Raw genomic sequence first — 24076 nt, 5'->3', positions numbered from 1 at the left:
CAGTTGAGATTGAGGAAGTTAGTGCCATCAACTCTCTACAGGCAAATAAGGGAAAACAGTGTTGTTGTCACTGAATTTTTGTCAATACGGTTCTTTGTTCGTGTGTGTGTGTTTTCAAAATACTCTAATTATAATCTTTAATCATGGGACAGTGAACTCCCCATGAAATTATTTGGTAAGTTTTTGATGAAATAATAATTTAAAAAACCTATCATTGAAACTATTTGAAATATTTATTTACAAGGGCAAAAGCTAGCAAATTCAAAGAAAATGATGTTAACTCAAACACATTTTCTTAAAGTCCATTTAAACTAAATCAGTATATCTAAAACTAGAACAATTTGGAAAGAACTCAGATTTTGAACTAGGAATTTTAAAATATATTTTTTACACATCTCCTCCTGTGCTGTCATCCCAGACTGTTGTCTGTTTTTGTTCATTTACTAGGTTTATTATAACACAGTGATTATTCCAGGATAGTTTACTCTTATTTAATCCCCTTCTCTCTGTTAAATCTCCCTCCCTCTCTTCTCCCCACACTCAAAAAAATTGGGTTAATCTGGTTGAGTCATGAAATTTTAATACCAAATCAAATAGGTATAATTCAGGAAAACCCAATTTTTCCTCCTCCTTCCTCCTGCAACTGCTATCTCTTCCTCACACTATACATAGGCCCTTGTGTCACCAGAAATTTCCTTCATCCTAGAGAGTTAAACTCTACATCTCTCCAAGTTCTTCTAAAGTGGTTCACAATAGGACGGCAGATGGAACTCTTAAATGAAAACTTGGGTTTATTTCTCATTTTTCTTGTCTTAAGAAGCTAAGAATGCAGCTCTTCTAGCTTTTTCTGGGTTGAGGAGCAAAGGAATGACTGTTAGTGCAGATTTCTTACATCTAATAACCGTGGGACCAACTGGGACCAACACTGCAGACTCCAATAACCATGGCATTTCAGAGTGTAAATGGTTTATTTACATTGGAAGCAAATTATCCCTATTGCACAATTTGAAAGTAGATTTATATTTTTAGTGTTGCAGTAATGCCAGGATACCATACATGTGTAGTCTTCCATGTACCTAAGGATGAATCATCCTGTATTGTATTATATTTACAGTGTTCCCCCATAAAAGTCTCTCATTTTTGCATCTTCTGTGATATTGTTGTAACTTTTACAGTATTTTAGCAAATAAAACGCCAGACCAAGGCATGGCCGGACCAATCTCCAGAACCCTTTAGTCATAAGTCTCCTCAATTACCTTAACCCTGACCTGGAGCAGTAAAATTTCTTTCACTTCAAATAGCTCAGTGACTTGGTCCTCCGTTGTTATACCTCTCCAAGTACATAAAACAAACAAAAACCTAACTCCCAGTTACTCATATTCTGTTATTTACTGAGTAGCATTTTATTTACTTATTGCAACATATACCATTTAGTAAGAAACTCGTATAGCTTTCCAGTGTATTCAAAATTAATCTTAAATGATAAAATAGGACTGAATAGCATACTGTATTTTTAGCTGCTTATAAATGTCAGACTTTAAAAAATCATGAGTCAGGCCCCCCAAAATTATGAACTATAGACACTGGCCTCTTTTTGAGTCTTCATGACTTAAACATAATGAACTCATGATAAAATCATTAAAGATGGCAATCTGGTATAAAGAGGTAGCACACTTTGCATGAGATGGGAGAAATGAAATGAACTCTCAGCACAAAGGATTTAGATTTGCCTTTTTTTTCGTAGAAGTTGCTGATCCTGACAATGCTCGTTGGCGTTGGCAGTGCTGTTGTCCGAAAACACTGACATCCATAAAAAGGAGATAACAAACTAGCCCTTGCAGTGAACGTTTAGTGTGACTGAGTAAAGCAACTGTATTCTAACTTAGTCTTTGCGTCAGCATATTAAATCCACACACTTCACCAAAAATCACAGTTTCTCAATCTGGGTTGAGCACTTGTTTTCATATAAAATACTCAGATTTGTGTATATTTTAAAACTTGGTTATGTATATCAACTTTTAATGGTGGTATGGTTGACTCTGTTTATAACTCCTTTCAGATAGAAAAGTCTTAATCTGGGATTATTTTCTACATCACTAACTTGATTTTTGTAGTACTTACTTTAATATGAATTGGATAAATACTACATTCCACTTTATATGCACAAAGCATGATTACAATGGCTATAAATAAGGAACTGTACAGGGCTTGAAGGAAACACTACTATCAATCCTTGGAAGCAGTGCAGGATGGCTCTGTAGATCCTCTGTGCCTGCTCTTCTAGCTCTCGAGTAACAGCTGTGACCTCTGAATGTACCCTGAATCTGTATTGTCATTATCAGGGTTGGGGGACCTTGAATGGCTTCAACATCCCTGAGAGTATTTACTTGTTTTGAATAAGTATCTGTTTATGTATACCTCATTTCAACTACCCCGTCTCCCATTTTAATGGGAAAAACTGTTCAACTTTCTATCCGTTGCAAATATATATTAAATCGTTTTTCAACAGTTAGCTTATATCCAATAAATTCTTTGGTCTGATGTGTGAAAAGTCAATCCAAATTGGTCTGAAACTTTAAAGCAATGAGGTCCAACTCTTGGGTAGTGGATAAATTTAATGAAATATGGAAATCTTATTTGGGACATAGCTGAAGGCCATCTGTAAAGCTTTTTATTTGGGTGGTGGGGAAAAGGGAGAAATGTGAAACTATCCTCATGTTTGTAATTCTCAAGAAATGTTCCATTGAATGGGCAGTGTCAGGCAAAAAATTCATATACTTTTTTTTATACAACAGTTTATTATCTATGTTACTAACAGTGTAGACTATTCATATTTTAATCTAATTTAGGGGTTGTCTATATGGTGGAGTAATGCACGGTACGGGGTGTGGTTTCTAAAGTGAACTAATGTTTTGCACATTAATTGGTCTGTGTAGATCCTCATGGTGCTCATTAAAAGTGTCCTACTGCGCTTTAACCTATCCCAAGCACAGTGTTATAAAACACTAGGGAATTTTTAGTGCACACCAGCAGAGTCTACATAGACCAATAAAAGCACAGCACATTTAGTGTGCTTTAGAAAACATGCCTCTGTAGTGTGAATTGCTGCTTCGTGTAACCAAAGCCTTGCTTTTCATCAAGTGTGATTCTCATCAGTTGGTTTTCACTTTTTTGTTTTCATGTACTAGACCAGTGGTCTCCAACCTTTTTACTCCCAAGATCACTTTTTGAATTTAAGGGCAACCCAGGATCTACCCCGCCCTTTCCCTGAGGGCCCTGCCACTTCCCCAAATCCCCGCCCCGCTCACTCTATCCCCCCTTTCTCTTTTGCTCTCTCTCCCCCACCTTCACTCACTTTCACCGGGCTGGGGTAAGGGGTTGGGGTTCAGGAGGGGGCTCCGGGCTGAGCCTGGGGTAGGAGGTTGGGGTGCAGGAGGGGGCTCAGGGCTGGGGCAGAGTGTTGAGGTGTGTGTGGGGGTGCTGGCTCTAGGAATGGGGTCAGGGCTGGGCTGCAGGAGGGGGTATGGGGTGCTTTCTCAGAGAGGGGGGTCAGGACTGGGGCAGGGGGTTGGGGTGCAGGAGGGGGTGCAGGCTCTAGGAAGGAGTTTGGGTGCAGGCCAGTGGGAGCTGTGGGGGTGGTGCTTGCAGGCAGGAGTAGCACGCAGAAGAAGACCTCTATCCCTTCTCTCTCCTCCCCCCCCCACCCCCCAATCCCCGCCCGCGTGGGGGCATGCTGGCTGCTTATGGGAGTGGCATGGGGTCAGGGCAGGCAGGGAGCCTACCTTAGCAGCAGCTCTGGTGCACCGCCTGAGAGCGCGTTCGCCTGGGAGAGTTTCCAGGATCGACCAGTCGATTCCGATAGACTAGTTGGTGACCACTGTACTAGACCAATAAGGGAAAATCAAATCCAAACAAAACTGTTCAGTGAATTAAAAAGAATCTTAAAATATTATTGTTAATATTAGGGTTTCTAACAAAACATATTACTTACAATATACCTTTAAAAGACCTCTTTATTACCTTTTGAGTTATTTTTAAAAAAATTTGCATTGGGTTTTTAATATGTAGCAGTTCAAAGCCATATGTGTTTCAATTGCATTTCAGGCGTTTCATGCTATCTTCTCTGCTCTGTCTATTGAAACAACTATTGCTGCACTACCTTACTGAGATATTTTATTACCTGCACATGAGGGCATTTATTGACCAAGAATTTACAAGTGCTACGAGCAGCAGAAATTAATTTCAAACAAATTACTTTTGTATTATTAGTAAAGTTATATTGATATTACTTTAGGTTACAACAGAGGTCGATATGTTCTTTTTTTTTTTTTTTATTCTTAAAGTGAGCAGTGATGATTCAGATGACTCAGAATTTCATGAATCTGGAGTTAGTGAAGAAGTCAGTGAATCTGAAGATGAGCAACGTCCTAGAACAAGGTATAAATAAACTTTAGTTCTAATCATCTCTGGTGAGCTTTTTAAAAACTGATTATTGGGAAGGTACAATCCTATCACATGTCATGTCTGAAATGTTTAGATGTGTTCTAAGAACCTGATCCAAAGACTGCCATTGACTTCAATGGTTTTTAGATCAGACACTAAATTTTAGTAAAAAGAAAAGGAGTACTTGTGGCGCCTTAGAGACTAACAAATTTATTTGAGCATAAGCTTTCGTGAGCTACAGCTCACTTCATCTGAGTTGAAACAAATTTTAGTTGTTTGTTACAGAATTTCGGTATCTGCAATTTCATTTATTTCAAAAGCCTGGAAGTTGAGTTGAGTGTGAGAGTTCGAACTTCCTCGTTTATGTCTCAGTATAATTAGGAGAGTTGGGATACGAGAAGATAAGACCATTAAAAACACGTGGTGTTTTTCTAACACGTTTGCTGCAGTCAAGGAACAATGGCTTCTAATTAAGGATTGAGTTTTAATGAGGTTATGGGAAGTTGTCTAGGATGTAATCTTCTTGTTTGTGTAGTGTGAAAGAGACAGGTGGAAAATAAACCACTAACATTGATACTATTTTGCTATGGAAGTGATGTGTGTACAAACCAGTTACAATATAGGTGTCGCAATACTCAATGCAAAACTACGATGTGGCATTTTCCTTTACCCCTTTAGAAATTATAGCACCCTATTGGTAAACTGTGCAATCTACTCCATTATTGCCTGATAAAGTCAATAATTCATCATTATTGCATATCTGAAGATAGTAAAGGGGTCCACATTACAGAAGAACATATTGTTTTGCATTTCTGTTAAGGAATAAACAGTTCATCTAGAGAATTGATATAATAGTGATGCTCCTCTTGTAAGAGGATGTTAGTCTATAGGGTGAAAAGAGAGAAATACACCATTGTATTGAGTAGTAGAGTATTTTATAAGAGGAAAACAAACATTTGATCCATCAGTGTTCTCCTTTTTATCAATGAAATTTTTTCCCATTTCTCAGATCTGCTAAGAAAGCTGAGGCAGAAGAAAATCAGCGGAGTTACAAGCAGAAAAAGAAAAGACGACGCATAAAGGTTCAGGAGGATTCTTCTAGTGAAAACAATAATAAGGTACCATATAGCAATGCCTTATGTTCTGAACAAATTGTTGAAACCGATGATAACTAAGATTTTGTCACAGATGTTTTTATGAAAAGTCACGGACAGGTCACGGGCAATAAAGAAGAATTCACAGAAGCCTGTGACCTGTCTGGGACTTTCCCTAAAAATATCCACGACAAAATGGGGAGCTCAATTTGGGGGTCCCTACACCACCCACAGTGGCTAGGCAGCTGCAGGGGACCGCTCAGAGGTCCGGGTGCCCCCACCACCCACAGTAGCCTACAGCTCCCAGCCGCCACGGGCTGAAGTCACTGGTGTCACTGGAAGTCACGGATTCTGTGACTTCTGTGACCTTCGTGGAAAAAATTGTAACCTTAATGATAACTAGAGTTTGCTTTTGCAAAGTGCAATTAGGGAGTCTTCATTTTCTGTATGTCTTGTAACATTTTAAAATTTTTAACTCGCATATTCTCTTTATTACAATTACATTTTTACATTAAACTGTTAGTAGGTGATTGAGTCTGCCAAACCAGATTAAACTTCAAATGCAGATGACTGTATACCTAAGCTTCTGAAGTCTTTCAAGAGTCTTTATTTTTGGCACTTGTTCTTCCTTATGAGACTTCAGTCCAAACTTAAATTACAGTGAAAAAAGTTTGGTCTAAATGATCCTACTTGCTGATGGCATATTTTTATACACTACAAACTAATCCATAAAGCCCAGTACTCTGGCAGCCTTCAAATTCGTACTTGAGATTCTCTTCTTCTGTGACACTTCCAATATATAGCTAGTTGATAATAGGTACCTAATAGAATTACTGATATTAATAATAATCATTTCTCTATCAATTCAGTACTTTATTCATTCATTCTTTATTAAAAAATACTTAAAACCTGTTAATTTTACATGCAGCTTGTTTGTATAATCATATTTTCTTGTCAGTGTCACTCACATCCTCTGTCCCCCATCCCTCTAATATTTCCATTGTTGCATCTTGTTTTAAACTAAATTGTAGTCCGTTGGGGTTAGAGGTGGTCTCCTAGGTGTTTGTATAATCCCAGTGCATTGGGACACCAGTCCTGATTTGGTGACCTTCTGGATGCTATTCTAATGTAAACTTCACTTCTTGATTCTTTTTCCTATTTACATGGGGTCGGAAGCGTCCACCATTCTTCGCCACGCCTTCTGGTCCATGGCAGTTCTTTGTAGGTCTTCGACTTCCAGTCCCTTTCTCTTCAAACTTCCTCCCACGTTTTCTTTGCTGGTCATTCTTTTCCCATTTCCATTCTTATTGCATGTCCAGACAACCTCAAATAGAATGTTATTCTAATACTAACAATACGTAGTATAAACCTCTATACACTTGATTTTTTTTTTTTGTTTTATTTCTACCCTTTAGTCAGAGACCATGTGCTGGAATGGTAGGGATATGGATTATTAAGAAATCAATTTGAGGAGCAGTGGCAGATTTCTGTGGGGAGAAGCTGTCTGCAATAGGCCAGATTCTAGACAATGGTTTTGATCTTTTAAATGTTGAACAATACATATATTTTGGATTTTAGACAAAATTCAAAAACACACATTAGGTAACAGTTGAACACCTTTCATTATATCTCACAGTATGTGCAATTATAGTGTCTGACTCTGAACAGCGTGGAGAAAAAATGTAAAGCAGATGATTTAAAATGTCTTACTTTTTTTGGAATGTCCTCTTTATGAATGCACAGATAATATATTTCTGTATATGACTACCTATAGAATAATATGTACATTTTGTTTAATCAGTGGACATTTTCTGAAAGATACAGGCATGCAGTAATAGTAAATATTCAAGATTAAAAAGGGAAACCACCAAATATGTTTGTCTCGTATATGCAGAAAGATCCTCAGTTTATTCAAGTGGAAAGAAAAAATAAAAAAAACTATATTAATTTCTTCCAGGTGCAATAGTGTAAAATAAAATAAGTACTAAGCAGATTGTTGAGTTTAGTATCTTTATTTAATTCACGGAAACAGAGAATTAATTAGCACACAAGTTATAATTGCTAGCTCTTTTAGAGGTCATCATAATCTTAGGTAATGGAAGGGAAAAGGAATTATTCTGATGAATAGTTTGTATAGCTGTCTAAGGGATAGATACAGGCATCAAAATCAGCTCAAAGAGAGTCCTGGCTGTTTTTGGTTTTTAGTTTTTCATCCGATGAAGTGAGCTGTAGCTCACGAAAGCTTATGCTCAAATAAATTGGTTAGTCTCTAAGGTGCCACAAGTACTCCTTTTCTTTTTGCGAATATAGACTAACACGGCTGTTACTCTGAAACCTTTAGTAAAGCTGTTCTCCATAATTGTTGTATCAAGAAAATATTTTGTTTGGTCAAAAACTTAAAAAATACATTTATTATTTGAAGTTTTGTCCCTTAATTTAACAGAGTATAGCACACAGTAACTCTGTTGGTATTTTTTTAAAATGCGGGGATTGACAGTAACGCCCTTATGTAGTGTTGTTTAGACTAGTTAGTAGGTATTTCACAACTTTAAATAAACCCCTTACAACTCTTTCACTTTGGAAATAATGAAACTTGTGTGAATTAGTGTCTGAAGAGAATAGTTCAGCTGGCATATTTTCTACTTCAGGATCCAGATATTTATAGTTTATATCCATAATGGAGATTTAAAAGGCTCTGTCAATTGGATTATTATTTCAGATTTCAGTTAAAACTTGTCTCAATATATTGTTTGTGAGAGGGAAAATCCAATGTTTTTGTTACATTTCTATTTTTCAGAATATTTCCCAAGGATTCACATTTAGAGCTCAAAGAAACATCATTTTCTTACAGTGAACAGTCCAGTTTGCAGCCATTACAGTGAAGGAGTGAGAGAGTTCTTCCCAATTTTTGATTTCGCCTGCAGATTTCCAACCTGCTGATCTATAGAGATCACTTTTCAATCAGAATAATCCTTTTTTTCTCTAACTGCTTTACAGAATACTCAGATTTTAAACCTATGGATTATACAGTGGAAGGATTTTTTTTCTTTCATTGTCCTTAGACTTTCGAATGGTTGATTTTTTTTCTGTTTTAGAAATAGCTACTTAGCCATGTGAATGAAGGACATTTCAGATATCAGACTTTATTTTAAAATCAGGTGTTCCTGCTGGTAAACTATTTGAGTTAGGACATACTTGATTTCTCTTTAGATTTGATTTATATTCTTTCAAGCCATAAAACAGACCAAATAGGAAAATATACAAACAGTAAAAACGAATACTTTAAGTAAAAAAAGCCAAAACAGAACTCTGTTACATAACTATTTTTTCTTAAATAAGAAAACTGTTGACTAGACTAGATAAAATTCCATTAATAGAAACTAAAACCAGCTACGTTTTGGAGTTATGTGAAGACACACAGCTATTACTTTTAAGTAAAGTGGAATTTCTTAACCAAACTTGGAAGAGTCATTATCCACCTGACCAGTGGCAATAGCTGGAGCGAGGAGTCAACCAGGTCTTGTAGGATTTCTCTGGTTATACCGTATTGAATAGCAGTAATGGGGAGGAAAATATTATAAGCTTCCCTTTGTGTTGTCACAACTGAAATTACTGGTGGTAGAAGTGGATTTAGGTCCAGGTATGGGTATGTCTAGTTGAAGAGGGAAAGAGTGCTTTTTTCATTTTTAGCAATATCATTTGAAAACACCCCTTAATATCTTTGTGTAGGCATAATTTAAAATAATGTAACCTGTGTTTTTTAAATGTGTTAAACTGTCAACACAAGTTGGTAAAGGATCTTTCAAATTATGCTGGATAATTCAATTTGAAAACTCCTTTTTCTGTTTAGGTAAGAACTGTGTCACAAAGTTCGATCATTTATTCAAAAGTCAGGATTATAATAGTCCTCGTGTCTCAGGTTTTATACTAATGATTAATTGGTTTGATTTGTAATAGAGTAATTCTGAGGATGAAGATGACAATGATTCAAAATCTCCTGGAAAAGGCCGGAAGAAAATACGAAAGATTCTTAAAGATGATAAGCTTAGAACAGAAACACAAAATGCACTGAAGGAGGAGGAAGAGAGAAGAAAACGTATTGCAGAAAGAGAAAGAGAGAGAGAGAAATTAAGAGAGGTACATCTCATTTATTTATTTTTTACTTTTGCATGAGATATTGATTGAAAGTTTAATTGCTGATGGTGTTTAAAGACATCATAAATTTAGCTGCGGGTAAGGAATTTTAAGTGTTTAGAAATTATAGATTTGTGGAACCATATGTAATAGGATGACAATCCCCTTAAGGATAGTAAGGATTAGTGGTCAGGTATCTTAAACTGCTGGTTCTCAACCTATTTACCATTGTGGGCCGCATATGCAGCTCTCTGTGTTATGGGACCACATCCACACAATATATGTACTACCTCTATGGCCCTGAGGATGTCGCATGGGCCGCAGCTCGTGCTGATTGGGCCGCAAGTGGGCCATGGGTTGAGAACCACCATCTTAAAGGGACACACCACAGACCAGGTGTTGACTGATCTCCCTGAAAGGGACAGTCACACCATAAATCACACATTCATACTTAAACTTGTAATTTGTTGCAGAATAAAGCTTTTTTGTTTAAGGTTAATGATCAATAAATAAGGAATTATTGTTTCGTGTCTCAACTGTTGAAATTATTTTTTGTGGAGACAAATCTTGGAACTGAGATGTTAGGGGATAAAAAGGGGAAGATTGCTTAAAATCTTTCCTTTTGGATTTAGCAAACAGGGCCTTGCTATTTCATTGAACTTGTGTGTTTAAAAGGGCTTGAATTAATCATGTGCAAAGCATTCCTATAATACATTGTTTTTTGCTTCCAGGTGATAGAAATAGAAGATGCTTCACCTCTGAAGTGTCCGATCACAACTAAACTGGTTTTAGATGAAGATGAAGAAACCAAAGAACCTATAGTACAGGTTCACAGAAACATAGTTACCAAACTGAAACCACATCAAGTAGATGGTAAGAAAATATAAAGAAAATTATGTTAATTGAACTTTTTTTTTTTTCCCCTTGTGCTGGCAGGGCCTACATGTTGAACTGGTGTCTTATGTACGATTACTTGGGAAATGCTGTTAACTATGAGTTTTTGTTTTATTGTGTTGGAAATATCTTAATCTGATTGCTGATTTATATAAAAATATCTTTTCAGATAAGTTCTTTAATAAATTTAAAACGTTTAATACTTTTTAAAGGAGCTCTTAAAAAAAATTCTCTCCAGGTGTTCAGTTCATGTGGGATTGCTGTTGTGAATCTTTGAAAAAAACAAAGAAATCTGCAGGTTCCGGATGCATTCTTGCCCACTGCATGGGTCTAGGAAAAACATTGCAGGTAAGTGGCAAAGGACTTTTGGTGAGGCATCCTGTACTCTGGAACCCACTCTCTCAACTGGTCCAACCAGAGGCCAAGTTTAATCACTTTCAGGACACAGTGTAAGACCCACCCCTTCTCCTAGGCAATGGCCTGATGAGGTTGCTTAAAAAGAGGAAGTGCGTGTTGGTAGAGATTGGTCCTCTTTTCTGAAAGAGTTGGCGTTAATATGTATTTGCCGTTTATAAAATATGTTCATGCACCCTGAGCTCTATCAATGTGCATATTATACTTGCCTAAAAATAACTAAATTAGGTAATAAATTTGGTCTTAGTTTAAAAGCGTATGATCTGTATAGAGTTAATACATACAACTTCTTTGCATTCCAAAATAATACGTAGCTACAGGGGGATGAACAAGCATCTGTTATTTTCATTTGAAACCCATATTTCTGAATTTATTTAACATTACTCTTATTTTTCAAGTAGGCTGTGCTCTCTAAAACATTCCTTCTTCAGTGAGTGTGCTATTTAAATTGGTTCCTTTCCTCAGTGGCTCCGGATTATCCCCTGCTCATGTCTGAGATACCTGTCTGTTCACTATCAGTGATTTCATTTGTAGTACTACTATAGCAGAGTTCTGTAGAGATTTAGCCCTTATTTTCTCAAGGGGAAGTTGTATTAAAATCAGGCAACTCAGATGCAGTATAGGTTTTAATATATTAAAAAAATAGTCTCATCTCCAGTGTGAAGAGACTGCTGTCTTTAGAAGTAGCATCCTGTTGGAAGATATGATGCCTCTAAGAGTATCAACATTTATGGATGTCACAAACGATTATTTTGTCAATCTTAAATCATAGGACGTGTTATGGTTTCACATAAATCCTGAAATTGACCTTTTAGTATTTCCTAAAACAATTCTGAATTGGCATAATCTGACTTTTAGGCAAACCTTTAGTACCTTATACTGGACATTGGAAAATATTGGAGTCTGTTAATATGACAAATGTGCAAGTTGGATCATCTGATAATCCAGATGATAAACAAGAGAGTTTTCTATCACTACGAAATATTTTCACAGCAGAAGGTTTCTTTTTCTCTGTCACCTATAACTGCTCATATGATTAAGGAATTAATGGATGTAACTCTCCTGTAATTGGACAGAAGGCCAGTAACAAACATACATTGTGTCTTCATGGGCATTCTTTATAATCTAATCACAATTGGTTCCTCCTGCCCCCTTTACAATTATTTTTCAGTACTTCCTCTCTAACCTTCGGCTGCTTCTGTGTTCTTTTGTCCTCCACTTATTTCCATTGTAAGAAGTAGATTTAAGACAGGTTTTAAGAGATTTTCTATAACACCTTGAAATAACAAGGAGATGAAGGTCAAGTAAAATGAGTGGTCAAAGTCTCCAGGATGGCTTAAATGACCAATTTCTTTGGGCACTCTTTCCTTTCACTCTTGAGTATTTTTAGCATAAGATGTTAACAGCAGCTCGCATCTTAATAAGAGCAGGTATACTAGTTCTCCCCCTGGTGATGGCAGCATAGTTCCAAGGGCTAAAAGCAGCTTAGTTTGCATTGAACGTTGCATATTTGCAGCACAGTCCTGAAGTTTGGAATGAACTGTTTTATGGTGTACAGAACTGGTCACCATACTGAAGGAATTGTTAACTTGGAAAGCATGTAATGCAAGATTGGTGCCAAGTTTCAAGAAACTCCAGTCTTTCCTTGTAAATAATTTAAGGAGTTGGGCTTATTCTCACTGGGGAAGAAAGGAGGCTCAAACACACAGGGCGGTCCCTAGGGGGGTGTGGGGCCGGGACAACCCCCACTCCACCCCAGGCCCCGCCCCCACTCCATCCCTTCCCCCAACCCCCGGCCTCTGCTCTGCCCTGCCTCTTCCCAAAGTTTTAACTACTACTCCCCCAAAAAGGGTGAGGCTGTTTGGGTAGGAAGATTGTTGTTTGTAAACTTTTATACATTATTTGGAGAAAATGAAGACTGGACATGGATGTGTGTGTAATGATGGTAGTGCTGTGTGTGTCTGTGTGCAACTTTTTTTTTTCCTTAAGTATTCTCCTATTAAGTAGTAGTTTGCTTGGTTCCCTTTACAGGTAGTGAGCTTTCTCCATACAGTTCTGTTGTGTGATAAACTGGATTTCAGCACAGCTCTCGTGGTGTGTCCACTGAACACTGCCTTGAACTGGCTGAATGAGTTTGAAAAATGGCAAGAAGGTTTAGAAGATGATGAGAAACTAGAGGTATTTCATTTTTAAGAATTTTCTTTTTTTAAAAGTCCCTTATATAGCTGAACAGTTTGAGTAATTATGACAAAATTACACCATTCAAAGTGCACACTAGAGATTGTGTTTTATGTATACAGAAAATTTACTTGTACTGATGTAGTAGGTGTGATCTAGGTATGTAAAAGTTGTGTAGTACTCTGCAAGACTCCTGTTTTGTCTTGGTTAAAAGCAGAGTCCAACATCCAATATTCTCTTTCAAAAGGTTTCTGAATTAGCAACTGTAAAACGCCCTCAAGAAAGATCCTATATGCTGCAGCGATGGCAGGAAGATGGAGGAGTTATGATCATAGGTTATGAGATGTACCGTAATCTTGCACAAGGCAGGAATGTGAAAAGTAGAAAACTTAAGGAAATATTTAACAAGGCTCTGGTTGATCCAGGTAAGTGAATGTTGTTAATGTAAGGACTCAGAGTAGCAATTAAGCTGTCCATTTAAGGGTATGGGCTGAATTTAGAACTCTTGCAAGTGGGAAATGTTTTAGTATTTTTCTTTTTACATATACTTTTAGGAAAATCATTTAATGATGTATTAATGAACCCACTAAGCTGTTTTATTTACAGTTAACTTAGTTTCTGCACGGGTGATTTCTGTAACACAGGTATCTTACAAAAATTTTCAGTTATGACTCAGAGTATTTTAAGCTAGGACTCTCTTGTGGATATGAATGAGATGTACTCAAATGAAAAAAGATACAAGGTACAAAAAATATGTTGATGACCTTTCCTCATCTCTTAAATATCCCTTTTGGTCAACCTTGTTTTTTCTTCAAGTGATTGCACATGTCCATTCCAGTGCAGATATGTGCACGCCCTGAGCACAGTCACCAGAAATTTTTTCTTCAGTGGTATCCATCGGGTCGGCTCTGGTGCTGCGTATCCATTGCACCGGTATAAAGGGCCTTGCCAACCCCACACCCCCTGAGTTCGTTCTTACCACCCATGACAGTTGCTGGGACTGTTCCCCTCACTCTTGCAAGTTCTCAGTAGACTTTGTCTTCTCAGTATTTGCTGTTGATAGTTACGTCTTGGTAGTTAGTTCAGTTAGTTCTCTCTGTTTAGCGTCCGCTCTCAGTACCGAGGCATGCCTCGGTTGCCAGGCTTCAAGCCTTGTGCTTCTTGCAACTAGGCTGTGCCCCTGAGTAACCTGCACTCCAGTTGTCTTAAGTGCTTGGGTGAAGCTTATATTGGGGACTTCTGCAAAATTTGCAGAGACTTTAAGCCCCATACCAAAAAGGATGGAGAGGCTAGACTGAACTAATGGAAGCAGAGGTGAGACCCTCCTTGGAACCATGCCATTCGGACTTGGCACCAAGTACCTCAGCATCAGTGAGGAGTGCTCCTTCCACTGTCCAGCAGTCACAGAGCCATTTGACATCCCCAATGCCAAGGAAGAAAGAGAAGAAGCTGCTGACCGAGAGAGGATGTTCTCCGACCCCAAGGATGGCCAGACATGGAGACCAGAGCAAAGTGTGACCTGTATCAGGTCACTTCTTGGCTCTGGCAGCTCAGTTAATGCTTTGATTCCGGCCCCTATGTGGGCTCCTTTGAGTCTGGTACCAGCCGAACTGTCAGCACTGGGAGGTCAGCATGGTGCCGGGATTATTGCAATGCCGTCCACGGCTGAGGCTTTAGCTTCGGCCAGAAACTTGCTCTCGCTGTTGGTACCAGAGTCACAGACAGTACAAGAGTTTGGTGGTGGTGGTGCTGGCTGGTGGAAGGGAGCATGTGGCCACTGGTTACTATTTGGTACCGGGGCCTTCAGTGCCATTTAAAGGGAAACGAGCCATGTTGGCTCAGTCCTTGTCTTCCCCACCCTGGCACTGGTCACCGGCACCAGTGGGAGCCACTCCTCCATGGTCGCCATGCAGAGACTCCTCCTCCAACAATTTTAAATGAATGGGTAACACAAGAGAATTGCGGGGGGGGAGGGAAAGGAGGATCTAAACCTTCAAAAACCTAAAACAGTGAAAAGAAATTTTAAGATACACTGATGAAACTTATGTGCATCCCCAGTGTTTGATTAATGCACAGTTCTACTAATTGGGAAACTCAGATCCCTGAATGCTTTTTTTTCTGTGAGTAGGGAAATTAAAAGTTAAGGAAAAATCAGTATCTGTGGGAGGGAAGAAGTCAACAATGAACTAGATATTCTGAGCGGGTCGTGAGTCTGGAAAGCTGCCAGCTGCCTAAAGTGGAGAGCCAGGGCAAAACTGTTTGCCTAATATGTAATCTCCCTGCTACAGACAGCCTTGGCTTCCCTGTTTCATCCAGTAGGGAGGCCACTGAAGTATAACACGAGTGAAGAAAAGCTGTGAACTCTCTTCAGCTGAAACTGCTATTCATCAGAAGAGTGACCTGCACCACTCTTCTGATGAATAGACCCTAAATAGTTCTTGGCTGTCTGATGGCTCATTGTGCTCTGCCTTGTCTCCATCTCCATCATGTCCAAACTCATGTCCTTTTTCTGGGTTGGTCCTTCACAGCAGCATGGGAAAAATTAATGGCTGATCAAATGACAATGACCACAAAGCAAGACAAATTAATTTTAAATTCTAAGTCTTTGGCTTCATGAAGGTGCATTAGGCAAGATGCATTTAGTCATAAAGGAGTTGCTAGCTTATTCTTACTGATGAGGAAAGAATGGTCTTGTGACTAAAACACATGATTAGTAGCCCTGAGATCTGTCTCTCTTTGATTTTGGGCTTCTTTGTGCCTCAGTTTTCTCCATTTGTAAAGCTGAATTAATACTTCTCAAGCACTTTGAGATTCTTTGATGGAAAATACAATATAAATGCATTGTGTTATTTAATAGGTACACCTTGAGTGATGGGTCTCTGATCTCAGCGTTAGCTTCTAGGAGAATGATGAGGAGCTATTCTACAATGGCCTAGATTAGACATGCATATTTGTCATGAAAAAGTACTAGTCTAAGCACAAAACCTAGTTATTTGGCTTTGACTGTGATAATGAAAGAAACAAATCGTATGGTTACTTGTTAGAAAAGTCTACTTGTCGTGGATGAACGGGCAGGTAGAATTTTGCAAAGCTGTATTGGAAACAAACTATCTTTATGAGGGATTGATCAGGCAACTGGCTTTCTAAAAGAAGTTTTCATATATTTTTTCTCTCTTGCTATCTTGGCATCCAAATTTATAGAGGTAGTTGTAAATTTAAATCTTAAGAATTTTTGTGTAAGTTAAGTATCAAGAAGTGATTGAGATGTGTTGGCATTAAACCCAATAAAAATGAAGTTGTTGCTTTGCTTGAAATTATAAAATTAATGTTAAAAAAAAAAAAGTTTGGGGGAACTTTGAGCTGGGCCTTTGATATTATTTGACATCAAATAAAATTTGCCTTTTACCAGTGGGCAAATCAAGTTTACCACTTGGATAACTCATCAGGCTTTCAACTCTATCTGTTGTCAAGTAGGATATTGCATACTGCTCTGTTGTCTTCATACAGAAAGTTGCTGTTGGACTTTGGTTCTCTTTATAACTTCTTCTCAGTCACCAATAGATGGCAATGTAACGTGACTTTAAAAATGTGTGCTTATGAAACTTGACAGGGAAAACGTGCATTACTAATATACGTTTTACAGTGTGGTTGTAGCCGTGTTGATTCCAGGATATTAGAGAAACAAGGTGGGTGAGATAATATCTTTTATTGGACCAACTTCTGTTGGTGAGAGAGACAAGCTTTTGAGCTACCCAGAGCTCTTCCTTAGGTTCAATAAAACATATTCCCTCACTCATCTTGTCTCTATAGTGTGCGTTTAGACGTTTTTAATAGGAATGTACTGTAAAACGTTTTGCTTAATTCTACCCACTAATACATTATGCACTACGTTATGTATCTTGGAAAAATCAACTACTCTGAATGCATTTGCAAGCCAAGGGTATGGGCTTTAAAGCCCTTAAATCTAGAGAGCTTTATTTAAAAACAGCATATGGTTGCCTGTTAATAGAGCAAAGTCAGACTCTTGTAGATGGCAAGCGTCCTCGTGGTTACAGAAAATAAAGTTAATTGCATTAGACATCTTGATTTTCTTCTAGGCCCTGACTTTGTTATTTGTGATGAAGGGCACATATTAAAAAATGAAGCTTCTGCTGTTTCTAAAGCTATGAATTCTATACGATCCAGGAGGAGAATAATTCTTACAGGAACACCCCTGCAGAATAATCTTATAGAATGTAAGTAAATGCTTCTGTAGTCAGTGCAGAAAACATTTCCTTCAATACATTTCTGCCAGTGTAGAATATATTATTATAAATATATTTAGTTTTGAAGTAGGAGAAAATAATGTGTTCCTGGTGGTACCAGACCACACCTTACAGCTAGTAGAATAATTTTCATTACTTTTTAGTTTACCTTCTGGATAAATGTATTGGAGATGTTTTAGCTATGTAAACTGCTTTAGAAATCTGATGCTTACACACTAAGTCACTCTTGGAAGTCTAGTTAATTTAGAATGAAATCCCCTGGTAATGCGTGCCTCTACTGACTGCCATAATTTTGTTTTCAACTATTACAAAACCTACTATAACTATAATTTTTCTATATCATTGCTTCCCTGCATGTTTAAGCCCACTGGCAGTACGACATTCCAAGTAAGTCTTACATCAATGCATCAGATCAACATTTATGCCAATTTTTCAAAAATGGTTAATACCTTCTGAAAATCTAAGTACATAGGTACCTAAATATGGATGGTAGATGTTTAACTTTAAGGACTCACTTGGGAAAATTTTGGCCTTAAATTACCTTGCTTAACAGAAAAGAGTTTATGAATGGTGTACACACACCCATTGTCTGCTTTTCTTAAAACAAACTTTTCCATAGGAACTATTTAATTTTAAAGAACTGGAGTTGATCTTTCTCTTCCAGATCACTGCATGGTTAATTTTATCAAGGAAAATTTGCTTGGGTCAATTAAGGAATTCAGAAATCGGTTTATAAATCCCATCCAGAATGGTCAGTGTGCAGACTCCACCTTGGTAGATGTTAGAGTAATGAAGAAGCGTGCCCACATACTGTATGAGATGCTAGCTGGATGTGTTCAGGTATGGAAATACTTTACCTTCACGTTAACTCAAGCAACTTAACATTATAGTAATCTATTTTCCTTTGAATTAAAAAAATGTTATGGTTTGGGTCCTCTAAATTTGCATCTACAATTGCTACATACATAGTCCAGTAATTTCATTATCATTTTGACTCAATGTATAGTTTTCATAAGTAGTTTGAATTGTAAATAATTCAGAAATCCCATATAAACAGAAAATCTTGTAAAAGCTTCACAGTCTTTACAAACCCTGTCAGTGCATCCTAGGCAGGACACATACAACTTGGAGAATTGTTTTCCTGACTTACTGGACAAGTAATCTATATTATCAGGTAGGATATCAGTACTTCAGTTTTGAAATATTCTGAATTTAAACTTAAAAACCAGCCTGCCTTTTACTGTTTCCTAAAATGTATGGTAAGATGGAGGTCCATGGAGAACTGTCTAATTGTTGAAGCTGGCTCTCCTGTTTCCATTTGAGAGAATCAAAATAGATGGAAGAGCAGCAAGGGGGGATGAAGACTGATTAACTTTTTTTAAAAGGACGAAACACCTGTTGCCCGAAAGACACCTAAAAATACATAAATCCTTCCCCAATATTACTTTTTCATGTTTAGGCAGTTGCTGTCATTGCCACAGAGATGTTATAAATGATTATGAAGGGGTGTGATGGTGAGTCATGTGGTCATAAATAGGGAAGGGGGCTGGACTATCAGGCAGTGTCTCTATTTAAAGAAATAATAATAATAAAAAATAAAAATGGTCCACACTGGAAATTTTTCTTGGTATCTCCTGCACCAATACATCTGAAAATGGAAAGCCACTTGAAGATACACAGTAGCAAGAGGGGCCTTACGCAGCTGAAGCTAAATATACAGTAGTACAGTACTGGAAAACAAGCCATTCCCACTGAGCTGTCCTGCTCATATCAGAAAGAAGGAAGGCAGCAACTATGAAAATCTTAATTAATACACAAATAACTTAATATTTAAGCATTATTAGATGTCCTAAACTAGTCCCTGGGTCCAACAAACTTCTCTTGGTTTGCCATAAAGGGAGTAGCCCTGTGACAAACTGTGGGGAGTTTTGTCAGCCCCCAAACTGTCAACACCCACCATTTTGAGGGTGAGGAGGCAGATGAAGAGTAGCAGAGACTGTAGGCAAGTGAATGAGGAAAGGGATTAGAAATAGGATTGCCAAACAAGCATTCAAAAATCATGAATCACACCCACCCTCCAAAATCATGAGTGGCTTTCCTGTGGAGTCACATTCAGTGTCCATAATACAAACACTGTCATGTGGGGCTCGTTCACCCAGACCTGAAGAAGGTAACTATGCTGAAGAGAAGCAGTCACTGGAAACAACTATTGAAATTGCATTTGACACAGCAGAGACGGAAAATGTGTGCATAGAGGAGATATGTGTAGTGTGCGACCAGCTGCACTAGATTAAATGGTCTTGTGCAGATGGGCTGGTATAATTTGGCTTTCATTGTGTATTATAGTTTTTTCTCTGTGGTTAGAAAACATCCTAGAGGTGGCTTTTGTGGTACATTTGGTCTCTTAAGGTGCCACAGGTTTTTAAACTCTGAGTAAGAATCCACTTGCTTTATACACACTTATCTGTTTGACTAACATCCTTCTGTAAATTAACAGAGGAAAGATTACACAGCATTAACGAAGTTCCTGCCACCAAAATATGAATATGTTTTAGCAGTTAGAATGACATCTATTCAGTGTAAGCTGTATCAGTACTACTTGGATCACTTGACAGGTAGGTAACTAAAGTACACTTAGGTAATGTGATTAATCATCATTTAATCAGGTTTTTTTTAATGTTTTCATAACACGCTATAAATGGTCCCTTTTGGTTTGCTGTAGAAGTCCACTTTGGCGCAGATGGTTACATATAACTAAATATTTACTGAAGAATACGAATACTTACATTTCTTGTTTGTGGTTCATTACTCCTTTCCTTTCTCTTCCTCCCCAAAAATATAATTTAAGTAATTCATACATTATGTGGATTAATTGCTGGTACTCTTTAAGCAAACACGTTATTTCAAGCGGACTTTGGATTATTACACAAGTCTTTTACATCTGGGGACCCACATTTGTTTCAAGAGGAAATTAGTTGATTTGATCACATCCTAGACCTGGTTTGTCCTCAGAATCTTTCAGCGTGCCTTTGTTCCGAGGGCAGTACTGGTTAATCTTTCACGTTACTCATTTGCAAGCATGATATGGAGTTGCCCCCTCTGTCTCATTCCACATCCCACTGGTCTGGTAGTGAAAAGACTTAAGTTTGTCCTTAGATTTCCGTGATGTCTCAGGACCAGTTTGCCTTTCTAATTTTTAACTTCCTTAGTATTTTAGAAGAAGCAAGGCCACACACAAACTTGTTGAATTTAAAAAATCTTACAGCTTGAGCAAAGGCATGTTCAAATGCTGAGAACTGCTGTGCTCTTGACTCTAAAACATTGGTGGTTTTCTTGGGGCTTGCAGTTCAGCATCTTGCAAGACCTGCCAGTGTCAGCAGCACTTCTAAAGTGATAGTGTTGTATTTACCATCAATAATGGTAACTCAAGAAGCTAGCAAAGGCCTTATGCACTCAGTGGCACAATTGGACCAAATTCCACAGCAGCAGCTCTAAAGTTCTACAGCAACTATCCCTAAACTCTGTAGCAACACTAATTTATTCTATGATAATGAAATATTCTTCATGTTAAATTCTGTAGTTGCAGAATATATGGTCATGATGATGATACAGTCATATTTTTATCTAATGAATAACCTAGCATACATTTGCTTTTTAGAACTGTTACTAAATTAGTCCATCATACAAATGTGTACTAACTTAATCTTTTTAGCATTAGATAGACTGAAGTATGTGGCACAGTTTAAATTGATTGTATCTAGTTGCTGCAGTGACTGTTCATGATTTGTTTTGCTGTTGCAGTTACCCTCCCAAGTTTAATTCAAGAAAAGGATGATAAAAGATTAATTGCATTTTGTATCAAACTGTGATTTACAGGAGATGTTCAACTTGGATATGATATTCAGAGTGTTGTCTTACTTGCTTGGATTATAGCTGGGTGTAGTTTGTGGTGTCTTAGCTAAATTGCCAGCTAGGTTTTCTTTTTCAAACTTTGTGTGGGCTGTTTCCTTTATTTCAGTTAAGATGCTAATCTAAACAGTCATCCGCAACCAGTGTTGGTAATTTCATTTATAAAAATTGCAGGTCTAAAAACCAAAAGCTCTTTTTCAGGTTTTGTTTGTTTTGTTTTGTTTTTTTTAATAAGGAGTAAAACCTTTATTTAAACCCCCCCCCCCCCCACGTGAGTGTGTTTCAAAGCAGAACACATACAGTGTTTTAATAGTCTTGTAGAGCTCATCACTAATCAACCCTATAACTTAGTCTATTCTGTATTAACAAATTTATTTGGGCATAGGCTTTTGTGGGCTAAAACCCACTTCATCAGATGCATGGAATGAAAAATACAGTCAGCAGTATATGTATTACAGCACATGAAAAGATGGGAGTTGCCTTACCAAGTAGGGGGTCAGCATCATCAAGGATCTACAACCTATCCTGAAGGACGATCCCTCACTCTCGCAGACCTTGGGAGACGGGCCAGTCCTCACTTACAGATAGCTCCCCAACCTGAAGCAAATACTCACCAGCAACTACACATCACACAACAAAAACACTAACCGAGGAACCAATCCCTGCAACAAACCCCGTTGCCAACTCTTTCTGCATATCTATTCAAGGGACACCATCATAGCCACATCAGCCACACCGTCAGGGGCTCATTCACCTGCACATCCACCAATGTGATATATGCCAGCAATGCGCCTCTGCCATGTACATTGGTCAAACCGGACAGTCTCTGCGAAGAAGAATAAATGGACACAAATCAGACACCAAGAATTGTAATATTCAAAAATCAGTAGAGAACACTTCAATTTCCCTGGATACTCAATAACAGACTTAAAAGTGGCAATTCTTCAACAAAAAAAACTTGAAAAACAGACTTCAATGAGAAACTGCAGAACTGGAATGAATTTGCAAACTGGACACCATCAAATTAGGCCTGAATAAAGACTGGGAGTGGATGGGTCACTACAAAAAGTAATTTTCCCTCTGCTGATACTCACACCTTGTCAACTGTTTTTGGTCAACATCCACCTTGATTGCATTGGCCTCATTAGCACTACAAAAGTAATTTTCCCTCTGATATTCACCCCTTCTTATCAACTGTTGAGAATAGGCCACTTCCACCTTAATTGAATTGGCCTCGTTAACACTGGCCCCCCACTTGGTAAAGCAACTCCTATCTTTTCATGTGCTGTAATATATATACTGTCTACTGTGTATTTTTCACTCCATGCATCTGATGAAGTGGGTTTTAGCCCACGAAAGCTTATGCCCAAATAAATTTGTTAGACTCTAAGGTGCCACAAGGACTCCATTGTTTTTGCTGAAACAGAATAACATGGCTACCACTCTGAAATCTCTATTCAGTATTGGCTCTCACCTATATAAATGCACTGAAGAAAAATATATTTGTATTCTGTTCATTACTACAACATTCCAAATGCATATCCTCCTAAAGTTATCCGTGTGCTTAAAAATAAGTGAGCTGTAAGTTTCATCGAAACAGCTCAGTAGGTGAAAACACACTGCTTCCTCAGAACAACTATTTTCTATCAAAGCAATAGAAGTAGTTTTGTGAAGTCTTCAAAACTTTTGCTGGCTTCTTATACTTGTGTTTGTCTGCTGAAATTTTTAGGCTTCCTGGTATAAACTGTGTTTTACCTACCATGCTACAAACAACATACCCTTAAAAATATGTATCTCATGGGGCACATACTGACTGAAAAATTAGCCCAGTGTGACTAATCTTTTAGTGCTGTTACTTTGTTCTTATTCTGTGCTGCCACTGAAGAATTCCCTATTCATTTACTGGACAGCAGTTGCTTGCATACCTTTTACTTTGTAGCTGATAGAAGGCAAACAGCCTGATCCAGTGGCCGCTGAAGTCAATAGAAAGGTTCTCATGTACTTCAATGGGCTTTGAGTCTCTCACACCCCAGGGATGTACGATGTTCTGTGATAAGTCATTAGTTTTTTTTTTATTGAGACTAAATCTCCCCAGCTCACTCAAGGACTGACAGTGTCGCAAATCTATCTAGATCTTGAGTCTTCCTTGTTAATATACATCCATATTGCTATCTTCTAAGCCTTTTTACTGGTCCTTAAGTTAAGTGCCACTTTCTGCATTTGGTATTCCAGCAGTTTCAACTAAGCGAAGTACCTTCTGATTTGTATTAGTTAAATATCTGAAAAATGAATCCTACTACTGAGGCTGAAGTTCCAGTAGAAGAAATTTCTTTTTACCCACAAATACAAATAAAAATAAAAAGTTCAGTGTTTTATCGAAGTACTTTCAGATGTGGTACAAGTTGCCGCTAGAATACATAATCTTAGAAAGTTAGTTTTTACTCCAAATATGAAAATAGTTTTTCTACTTTTCATTAATGTAGAAAATATTATATCATCTGTAATAATTTTTTTAATTGCATGACAGATTTTAGAGGAGGTGGTCTCTTCTCTGTTTCTGTATCATGGAGTTAGGGCATCTGAACTTAGCACTTTTGTAGGGACCCTTCCAAATCCATAAGAGCCATCCCAGCTACCACAGTATTATTTTTACCTTTTATTAGGAACATAAAGGAATAATTATTACATGGAGCTAACTGTAGAGTAACTCTTCATAATGTGGCAAAAAGCAGCTTGCTATCATAC

General features: G+C 37.8%; 1 protein-coding gene across 3 annotated transcripts in view; it reads left to right on the top strand.

The window, feature by feature from the left end:
* Window positions 1-24076, top strand: part of ATRX (ATRX chromatin remodeler) — a 132029-nt gene that overhangs the window by 65467 nt on the left and 42486 nt on the right. For all 3 annotated transcript variants that reach the window (XM_074962447.1, XM_074962446.1, XM_074962448.1), the window contains 10 exons: window positions 4344-4437; window positions 5453-5561; window positions 9495-9674; window positions 10403-10544; window positions 10804-10913; window positions 13011-13157; window positions 13405-13582; window positions 17255-17392; window positions 18087-18262; window positions 19920-20037. In XM_074962447.1, coding sequence (XP_074818548.1) covers window positions 4344-4437; window positions 5453-5561; window positions 9495-9674; window positions 10403-10544; window positions 10804-10913; window positions 13011-13157; window positions 13405-13582; window positions 17255-17392; window positions 18087-18262; window positions 19920-20037 — 1392 coding nt within the window. The remainder of the gene's footprint in view (window positions 1-4343; window positions 4438-5452; window positions 5562-9494; window positions 9675-10402; window positions 10545-10803; window positions 10914-13010; window positions 13158-13404; window positions 13583-17254; window positions 17393-18086; window positions 18263-19919; window positions 20038-24076) is intronic.

This window comes from Natator depressus, chromosome 9, assembly GCF_965152275.1.
Source record: "Natator depressus isolate rNatDep1 chromosome 9, rNatDep2.hap1, whole genome shotgun sequence".
NCBI lineage: Eukaryota > Metazoa > Chordata > Testudines > Cheloniidae > Natator > Natator depressus.
Note: the sequence above shows the minus strand (reverse complement) of the source record. Positions and strands in the feature narration are given on the sequence as shown.